This window comes from Vitis riparia, chromosome 18 (genome assembly GCF_004353265.1).
Source record: "Vitis riparia cultivar Riparia Gloire de Montpellier isolate 1030 chromosome 18, EGFV_Vit.rip_1.0, whole genome shotgun sequence".
Lineage (NCBI taxonomy): Eukaryota > Viridiplantae > Streptophyta > Magnoliopsida > Vitales > Vitaceae > Vitis > Vitis riparia.
This window is the reverse complement of record NC_048448.1, coordinates 336,760-347,038: the sequence shown is the minus strand read 5'-3', so window position 1 is coordinate 347,038 and position 10,279 is coordinate 336,760. Positions and strand designations below refer to the sequence as shown.

At 36.4% G+C, this 10,279-nt stretch overlaps 2 protein-coding genes across 2 annotated transcripts; both read left to right on the top strand.

Annotated features, from left to right (window-relative positions):
- The first annotated feature begins 384 nt into the window (after nt 1–384).
- LOC117907947 lies at nt 385–2,573 on the top strand. Its single transcript, XM_034821637.1, has 5 exons — nt 385–492; nt 598–659; nt 763–963; nt 1,076–1,291; nt 1,744–2,573. The coding sequence occupies exons 2-5, from the start codon at nt 657–659 to the stop codon at nt 2,059–2,061; spliced, it is 738 nt and encodes a 245-aa protein (XP_034677528.1). The 5' UTR covers nt 385–492; nt 598–656; the 3' UTR covers nt 2,062–2,573.
- A 4,982-nt stretch (nt 2,574–7,555) lies between these two features.
- LOC117906934 lies at nt 7,556–8,131 on the top strand. The gene has a single exon (XM_034820218.1). It carries the CDS (start codon nt 7,556–7,558, stop codon nt 8,129–8,131), a length of 576 nt encoding a protein of 191 aa, XP_034676109.1.
- Nucleotides 8,132–10,279: the final 2,148 nt, after the last annotated feature.

The window sequence follows — 10,279 nt, the reverse complement described above, 5'->3', positions numbered from 1 at the left end:
AAATCAATTATGGTGCAAAACTACAAACGGGATATAGAAAATTAATTAAATCTAAAAATAATGTGAAAGAGGAGGGAGTGAAGTGGAATGGGTGTTTGTTTGCTGAGGCTTGAGAAGGAAAAAGAATAAAGAAGAAAAAAAGAGAAAAATGGAGGAGGTGGGTCCGGGGCTTTGATCAGATGGCTGAGAATGGAGGAGAGTGGGAGTTGATGGGGATGAATATGATCGGAGGGCTGACAAGGGAGAATCTGGTCATTGCTGTCAGCATAGATGATAGATATCCGTCCAGAAAATGGGCTGTTATAATAAATAAATAATATGAGTAGAGACTAGAGAGGGCACGTTTCTTTCCTTAAATATTTATTTGGTTTTTTATTTTATTTTTGGTGACCGCCTTATAAATTTCTTTCTTCCTCTCTTTTAACTCCTCTTTTCTTCAATCAAATCTGTGGACCGACTTCACTCACCCTCTCACCTCTTGAAGCTTTCTGGGTATTTTATTTGATTCATTCTTTCTTCTTTTCAGGTTGGTTTTTTTGGGTTTGTTCCTCTCTGGTTAATGTGGGTTTGTCCTTTCTTCTTCTCCTGTGTTTCCAGAGCTGAATAGACTGGCTATCGATAATCAGCAGCGGGAGATTCCTCACCACAAAAAAGTGATGGTAATCAGATGGAGGATGGAAGCCATGGCGTTTTAGTTGTTTGTGGTTTGATTGTTTGTGGGTGGTTTATTACCTAAGGTGAGAGTTGTGCTTGGTGTCACAGGTGAGTTCGATTGGGCGAATGGGGAACGATCATCTGGGTCCGCCGTGGTTGAAGCCAATGCTGAGAGCTAGCTACTTCGTTCCCTGCGGTATTCATGGAGATTCTAATAAGAGCGAATGCAATATGTTTTGTTTGGATTGTATGGGAGATGCCCTCTGTTCCTACTGTTTGATCCATCACAAGGATCACTGCGTTGTTCAGGTGGGTTTAGCATTCACATTTTTCAATGTTGTTGATTGTTTCAGAGAATGAGGGGTGGGGGTGGGTTCCCTTGAGAATTTGATGGAGTGGGTGGTGGTGGTGGTTGTTGCAGATAAGACGATCCTCGTACCACAACGTGGTGAGGGTTAATGAAATTCAGAAGTACATCGACATATCTTGCGTTCAAACCTACGTTATCAACAGTGCGAAGATTGTATTTCTGAATGAGCGCCCACAGCCCAGGCCTGGAAAGGGTGTCACCAACACCTGTGAGATTTGTTGCAGAAGCCTCCTTGACTCTTTCAGGTTCTGTTCTTTGGGCTGCAAGGTTTGTCTCTCTCTCCCTTCCTCCCTCCCTCCCTCCGTTTTTTTTCCTTTCTTTCTATGTGTAATTTCGTTTTCTCTGTTGTTTGATTATCATTACTTCACCAACTCCTCTGATTTCAGTTTTCCAACTTCTCCTTTCATTCATTGAATTTTGGTTGATGGTTTTCAACATACCGTTTCTGGGTCTGCTCTGTTAATTTCATTTTTCCCCAGGGCTGTCATTGCTTCCGTTTATGTAATGCCAATTTCTCCATTATATTTGTTGCCCTATCAAGTCTTCTTTTTGGGTAAATTGAAGTTGCCCAGGAGACTTGTTTTGTATTTTTGGATTTCTTGCTCCCTTTGCTCTGTTTTATCTCTCTCTCTCTCTCTCTCTCTCTCACGTTTACTTCTTTGGTGTGAACGCCTTGTAAAGACAAATCAGTTGACCAAAGTACCCTTTGTCATTGATAGCTTGGAGCCATGAAGCGGGGCGATCCGGACCTCACATTCTGGCTGAAACTGAAACATGGTCGTGAAACCTTCCATGGGTCCGAATCAGATGAATCATCCACACCCAGGAAGTTTCAGAGGACGCATCTTTTCAGTCGGCTGATGATAGAAACCATTTCCCTGGATGGGCACCATGATGCTACTGTTGCTGCTGACAAGTCCACTGCGTCTAGCTCCGGAGACGAGACCATCAACAACATTTCTCCAGCAACTCCTCCCATTTTCAACCACAGCAATGCCAGGAGAAGAAAGGGTATTCCTCATCGAGCCCCATTTTGAGTGTTTAAGATACAACAGTCTGCTTTCAACTGGATAACACAAATAGATAAATGGTGCTTGAAATCCTGTAAAGTCCTTTAGGTTTAGTAAATGGAAAAGAAAAAAAAACTCTCCTGAAAAAAAAAAAAAAATATATATATATATATATATATATATATGAGTAAATGAATAAATAAACAAATAAAAGCAAACACAACAAAAAGTGGAAGTAAAATGTGATCAAGGAATAGGTGGTCCTAGTTTCTTGTGTAAATAATAGGGAAGTAGTGTGTTCTAATTAGCTCTAGATTATGGAAATTGTGTCTCTCTCTTTAGAATAAATGTTGTTTGGGGTTTTTACTTTCTAGATTACATCTTTTAGGATATATTGACAGTGTATCTATGTACATATCATGACATACATGTATGGGTCTTTCTTTGTTGGGGAAATTTGCAATAGTGGAGTGGCGTTATGGCTTATGTACAGAAAACATGCTTTTAATGATACAGCTAGTGTTTTTGAAGTTGTTATATTTGTGCATTTTCTCAACTCTGGGGTCTCTCATTCCGGCTTTATTTCTGTTGCATATGCTAATTAAGCCACATCAGATGGGGGGTCTTTTGGAGCCAAACTTTTAGTGGAACCAACCTTTTAAAGCCCCTACCAAAAAGGTAATTTGGTACTAACTGTCTGTAGGTCTCCAAAGGGTTTTGACATTATATTACAGCTCCATTGACATGGATGATCTGGCATGTCCAACCCCCTAATCTTGGGTGCTCGGTTCGCAAAAGAATGTTTATGGTTATATACTGCGATCAATTTGTCGTGATTTAGCAGTGAATATGAACGAGGAAATCTGGAGTTTACCGCGGATGCTGTTACCATATATCATGCAATCTTTTGTCGTGTTTTCATCATGATTTTGCTAAGAATACGAGTTGATCCTGTTAAAAGTTTTTAACATGAAGTATGTGCTATGGGCCCAACACTCAATACATGGTGTAGTTAAATTTCTAGAAAGATTTTTAAGGCCCCCTATAAATGGAAAGGAGGAATTGGTCCCAGAATGGTGTTGGGTAGAATTCTAGAATTTTTATTTGTTGGTATGGGTAGGAGACAATTGTTTGATTGAATTGGCGCATATATAAATATGTATTGATATTGTGTACTTGGGAAAGAAAAGGTATGTTGTGGTCAAATTGGGGTGGCCTCCCCCAACCGACTCCCCCTCATAAATGGTATAGAGATGGTAGCAAAAGTCTGATAGTGAATGCTCCTCCTTATGATTCCTTGAATTCGGTCAGACAATATAGCTTTGAGGTTACGCGGAGGGGTGACATTCATGTACATGGAGGAGTTGGTAGTTTTACTTGACTCAAGGTTTTTCCAATTGGTCCCCCATTGGGCAATGGGCACCAAGTACAGGAACACTCGAGAGTTGTGGTCCGAGGAGAGATTGGATTTACAAGGAGGATGTCTTTGTAATTTTCTTTTACAATAATCTTGAATATAAGTCACAAGGTTAGTTCAAATCATGTGGAAGCTTAGGGGACACGTAACCCCACAAGCCCCACAAAGATAGCGACCTGCATCTCTCTCTATCTCAGATTTCTCTCCAGATGCTCCCAGCCGTCTCTATCTCCCCACACTCCACAAGCCCAAAGGCACCAAGTGGATATGAGAGCCGTGAGGAATCTGAAAGGCTGCGTTCATCTCCCTCCCTTCTTTTTGCTGCTCTTTCATAAAACTTATATATAAATTATTATTATTATTATTATTATAAGTGAATTATTGGAGCAAAGACTAGGGTGGTTGTTGCTGTTGCGGCTCTAACCCCTTTTAACATCATCATCATCGTCTGACCTTTCTCACAATAAAAATCAGCACCTAGGAGAGGGCTGCTTTGTCTGTTTCTTTCTTTTGTTGTGGGGTGATGTCATGGCTTCTGTTTGTTGAAAAGAAGTGAGGATCGATGAGGAATACATACGAGGGACTGCACAGCATTCAGCCCCAATAAATCTATGCTCCCATCTCCTCTCACCTCTCCTGGATAGAGATGAGAGAGATAAGAGTGATGGAGAGGAGAGAGACATGTAGCGTGAGAGAGTGGGACTGTGGATAATGGGGGTGGGCCTTTATTCCTGCTTTCTATTTTGCTTTCAAAGTGTGTTATTTTATGCTTAATAATTCATCTGAATAAACTAATGGTGGAGAGTAGCTGATAAGGAAGGGCGCTTGTGGCGTGGCTTTGGGTTTCCATCACACCACACATGTCGTCACTCAATAACTTTGTATTAATTTACATCAAAACCCCCCTTTTGCTTTTTCTTCCCTTCCCTGATTATCATCAATAATAATAATGTGGTGATGAGGCACGGGGGGGTGGATGCATCACGTGCCATGGTGTTGATGCTCAGGCGAAACATACACAAATCTCCATTCATGGCGTGGGGTGTGCAAATATGGCATTGTCCTCCTCCCTTTAAGCCCTAACATGAGCATGATGAAACAACACGTACATTTATTTTGTTTTATTTTCACCTTGTGTTTCTACTATAACCAAACCATGGCCAATATGTATACTAGCATGCCTAGAAATTAAGACTAGTCTTGCATCTCATCATTTTTTTTTAATTCTATTTATAATTTAAAGTTAAATTTAAATGCGATTGAACCTTCTGAGATTGCTGCAGGAAGCTGGCATGAATGAGAGGTTGTTGGGAAGCTATTTTAATTTCAAACTTGAATTCATCCCATTAATTCGGCCCTTTTAAGACACTTGTCTGTGTACAACAACCTCAATTGGACCCGTTACTTTGTACTCTTCCATCTTCTAGAGTTTCCCCTCCCCTTTTCTTATCATTCTAATACAAACCATGGAATATGAGAGGTCATTGTGGACTTTGCAGAGGAATAAAAAAGATGGATTCTGAATCTTAATGTAGGATAATATTTATTTCCAACACTTTGCCCTACTGATTAAAAAAAAAAAACCAACGCCTTGTGTAAACTTCAGTTCTATATCCCTTACCACTCAGATTCTCCAACTAACTGTACCCACCGATATTGGAGAGGGAGCACCTTTCACATTATAAAATCCTAGGGAAAGTGACCCACAGTAATATCTATCAATCATGCTTTCCCATCAAAGTATGGAGATGAAAAGCTGGGCATCTGAGATATGATATGAGCCCATTTGATGGGCACAACCAAGAAGATGAGTTGGGACATGGGTTCTAACTTCTAACTATTAAGCTGTGATTTGGGAAAAGCGAAAAGTTATCCCGCTTGCTACTTCTCCCAAGTCCCAACTACTATATTATCACTTCTCCCCATCTATGCACGAAAGACATGCATATATATATATATATATATATATATAGCTCCTCCCATTGTTGCAGTGGTTGGACCCCGTTATGGAATTGAGTGCTTGGCGACTCTTGATTTCTCCTCTTTTTCAGCCTCAATTCTCTTACGTGGATGTTTGGACCATTAAGACCCTCAATATGGGCCCTGGGCCATCATCATACACGGTCGCCACATTTGGGCTTTCGTTTTGTGGACTCTTGCTTGCATGGAATCATGGACGGAGTACTAATGATGGACAAACGATGCTTTATCTGGGGTAGTCCTACCACCTTCTCAGTCAACCCTTTGATCATTAGATTTATGCTTTTCTTGGAATAAGGAACATGGTGTCACAGTTTCTTTTTCTTTTTTCCCCTCCAATCAGAACATGTTAATGCTAATGTTTGGTTGGAGGAAAATATTAAAAAAGAAAAAATATATATTAAAAAATATTTTTTATTAAAAATAGTAAAAAAAGATCAAATATGTTTAAAATTTATATATTTTCAATTTTTTTAAATATTCATATATAAGTCTGAATTAAATTAAATTCTATTTTTATTTTTTTTCTCCTATTTTCTCTCTCTCATTTTCTCTCAAATCTTTCAAATATACCTTAAAATTTGATATTCACAAAAAAAAAAAAAAAGATTAAAAAATAAAGAATAAAAAATGAAAGAAAAATAAAGCAAAATAAAAAACATATTTAAAATGGGTAAACCATTTTATATGTTATTCTATAAACATTTCACTTTTTTAAACTCTTATTTACAAAGGTTAAATAAGTTAAAAAAATGCATAACTTTCTAATTTATTGTATTAATAGAAGTTTTAATATAAATAATACTAGTTTAAAAATATATAAATAAAAACAATTGATATATAATACATAAGATTTTAATATGATTCAACCAATCATACCAATGTGTATCAATAAGAGAATATCTTTTCATTATATTATAAAAAATATTACACATGAGACAAGTTACATTTTATATTTTTCTATTCCTTATATACATATTTTAAACCAAAGCTTCCAAGTCCTATGCAATCCAATGCTCCTTCCCATGGAAAAAGATCCTATTCCTAGGACATTGGTCAAAGTCATCGGGAGGTCACAAGCGCCTAAAATCGTGTCCACTGTCATACATACTAGATTCATCTTAAATTACTTGAAGAAGGTTGTAGTTTTGATTTTTTTTTTTATCTCTAGCATATAGGCTTAATAAATTGAAAATATATAGGGATATTTTTTTAATGTGTGCATGAATTCAATAAAATTAAAGAAAATAAAGGATGTGACAATGTTCAAAATGTTAACCTCTTTGAGAATAAAAACTATATTATATTAATTATCTTATTATTGAAAACGGTTCTATATCATTTAGAACAAAAATCAATTTTTAACATAAAAAAAAATGTATTTTATACTCTCTTTTTTACATGGATTTTTTAAAATCTATTATAAAAATAAATTATTTTTTAGAGTAAATTGAAGTATTTTAAAAAAAAAAAAAATTGAAAATCTGTGTAAAGGATAAACTAGAAAAAAAAAACTATTTTTTAAGAGTTTTCAAATGAAATTTTATTTTTAAAAAGTGTTATTAGACTCTGTCCATGTGGGGCCTTGGGGGTGGGCGGCTCAGGCTCAGCAGATAAAGCCAATTATTTTTTAGAAATTATGTACCATACAAAGTGGGTCCCCGGGGCGAGAGGGTACGGTCACGGTACATGGGTTACAGGCTACGGCCCACGGGGCAGGGGATTGCTTGCAGTGCAAGCAAGCTTCCTTGGGGGAGAGGTAGCACCGTAGAAATCTGAAATCACTCCTGCAGTCAGCACACGCGTCATCGTCGCATTAATTCCTTAATAAAACCAAACCAAGTCATGTTGGTTTGGGAGTCAGCTCCAGCCTTCTGCTCCCGACTACTGGCTCCCTGTTTCAAACTGATTTTTCTCAACGGAATTCCCCAGTGACGACCTCTCTTACGTCACTCCAAAGCCCCCAAACTCTTCTCATTTCCCACCACCCCCCAGGCTTTTTCTTCCTCACTTCCAATTTCCTCTCCCTTAAATTAAGCATTCACTCCCCCACCACCCCCAAATATCAATCCCAACTCCAATTTCATTTCAGATTTCTCTTCATTCACGTACGGACACACGGACATGGGTGGATGTGTATCTTCTGTTGGAGGTTATTCCAATTCTACCTCCACCGCTACTGCTAAACTCATTTCACTTCATGGAGAGCTACGTGAATATTCCGCTCCCGTTACCGTCTCCCAAGTTCTTCACTTCGAGTCGTCTTCTTCTTCCTGCTTTGTCTGCAACTCCGACAGCTTGTACTACGACGACTACATCCCAGCCATGAATGCCGACGATGAACTTCTGCCTGGTCAGATCTACTTCCTACTCTCCGCCACCAAGCTTCAGTACCGCCTCACTGCCTCCGAGATGGCCGCCTTGGCCGTCAAGGCCAGCATTGCCCTCCAAAATCACTCCAAAAAGGCTGGGCATCGCCGCAATAACAAGTCCCGGATTTCTCCAGTTCTGGAAGTGAACCAGAAAGTAATGGAGGCGGAGGTTGGGGGAGTGAAAAAGAGTTTTGAGAAGCCTGCTCTTGGCGTTTCCAGGCATGGGTCTGTGAGAAAACTGCAGAGACACTCGTCCCGACGAGCTCGCATGGCGGTTCGATCCTTCAGACTCAGGTTAACCACCATTTACGAAGGCTCCGTCCTCTAGATTACACTCCATAATCCGGTCCCCTCCAAAGTCCAAACATGGTGGATCAATTTTTAATTTTTATCATTATTTTGTTTTATTTCTTCCCTTATATGTATATTGCTGGATATTAGTATTACTGATTTGAGATGGGATTATTCATCCAACCATATTCTAAATGAAATGGATTTTTGTTGTAAATTACTTTACTCATCATTCTTTCCTTTCCTATTTTGCTGATTAATTTATATCGAAATTCTTATTCTTTTTCTTATTTATTTTTGGACATAAACTATGAATACAAGAAAAACCGTGGATTCTGTCTACAGTCTGTACATACAAAAGGTAATGGAAAATTCAGGCCTCCAAACCTAATGGGAATGCGCAGAAAATGAAAATCTAAGGAACCGCGGATTTGGATCATGTGTTTGATTTTGAAGGCAAATCCTATAAAATCATTGACACGTTTCTCTATCTTGTGTGCCACCGTGTCTGCCGTCCACCACTCAATTCTTCTAGATTACGGTTAGATGTTAGGTCAAATTGGGTTACTTGGTCGACCGACCTGCGGCACATCGCAAAGATGGCCCACTAGCTGCGGCCCGTGGAACGAGGCCGCTGCCATCTGCTGTATACTTGAATCCAGTATGTTTTGAAGCCCATTGGACCGCCCTCTACTTGTGATTAGGCCATACACCAGGCCAGAACTGGGCCGAGTTTACGATATGCTTTCATTTTGAAGGATGTGATTATAAGGAAATTCTAATAATTTTTCAAGAAAATGCCGTGATATTGAATACGTATCATATCAAACTCCAGTTCTAATAAATTGTCCAAAGAACAGAAAGTGTGACAGAGGAGAGGTACAAGGCACAAAAGAACTTTATTATAAGCAAATGCAATCGTGGTTTTTAATTAACCACCACTTTTTGATATCATAAAATAAAATAAAATGACCCAATGTTTCAACTTGTGCGTTTTTTCCAAATTGCCATTTGCTCATCCTTTTTTATAACCAATTCTCAATTCCTATTTAAAATACTCTAAATATGGTTTAACTCATTACTAAATTCGATACAAATCTCGCTTGATTTGAAACTTATTTATCTAATAAAAATATAATTATTTGTAAAAATTAAATAATATTGTTATTATAAACCAAAATTCACCTATAAATTGATGGTATTAATGGGTTTACTACTTGAGTTTTTATTTACTTTTAAAAAATATTATACTTGCTAACAAATTCAATGTATTAATTCTTGTTTAATTTGGAATTTATATGTCTAGTAAAAAAAATAAGAAAAATATAATTCTCTATAAAAATAAGTAAATAAAAACAATAGAGTAGTTCTAAATCCATTTTTGTCAATAGATTTTTTTATATTAATTAGACCACTTTTTGAGTTTTAAGTTATTTTTAAAAACTCGATCCAACATCCAACATATTAATCCTTATCTTATTTGAAGTTTAATTATATATATATATAATGAAGAAGTAGTGAAGTCATTCATAATAAATTCTAATCAATAATTTTAGTTCATGACTTTGTAATGGTATTAAGTTTCACAATTTTCTAATATTAATTAAATTGATTTTTAAATTTTAAAATATTGTTAAAAATTAATAAACTTTATATATTAAATATTATGTTTTCTAGAATTGTTTTGTTTAATAAATTTTTTTAGAGAAGTGAACATAAATTCAAAAAAATACATGCAATTTAAAGAGAAGCCATATTTGAAGATTTTTTTTTTTTTTTTTTTTGTATTAGTATACATGGAAAAAGAAAAAGAATGATATCATGTTTAAATTTATTTATTTATTTATAATTTTAAAAAAAAATTATTTATATTTTCTTTTTTTTTAAAGCCAAAACAATCAAATAATATTATAAAAAATTTTTAAATAATTTTTTTATTTTTTTATTATACGGCATTCTTAGTATTTTAAAAAATAAAAAGTGAATAAAACATTAAATAATGAGACTTGTTAACAGAAAGGGTTGTAATAATGCTCTTATTGATAATTGTGGGTGGAAGAGAACTTATGTGATGGGGAAAATGGTGATCAAAATAACTTTTCATACCATTTATTGTTTATTTTTGTACATATATATTTTTTCTACCACTTAATGATGCAAATATGCGTTACTGAGTCAACATCTA

Coding starts and splice junctions, on each gene's coding strand:
- LOC117907947 (XM_034821637.1), top strand. Junction 964..1,075: donor AGGATCACTGCGTTGTTCAG/GTGGGTTTAGCA, acceptor TGGTTGTTGCAG/ATAAGACGATCCTCGTACCA. Junction 1,292..1,743: donor TCTGTTCTTTGGGCTGCAAG/GTTTGTCTCTCT, acceptor TGTCATTGATAG/CTTGGAGCCATGAAGCGGGG.
- LOC117906934 (XM_034820218.1), top strand. CDS start 7,556: ATGGGTGGATGTGTATCTTCTGTTGGAGGTTATTCCAATTCTACCTCC.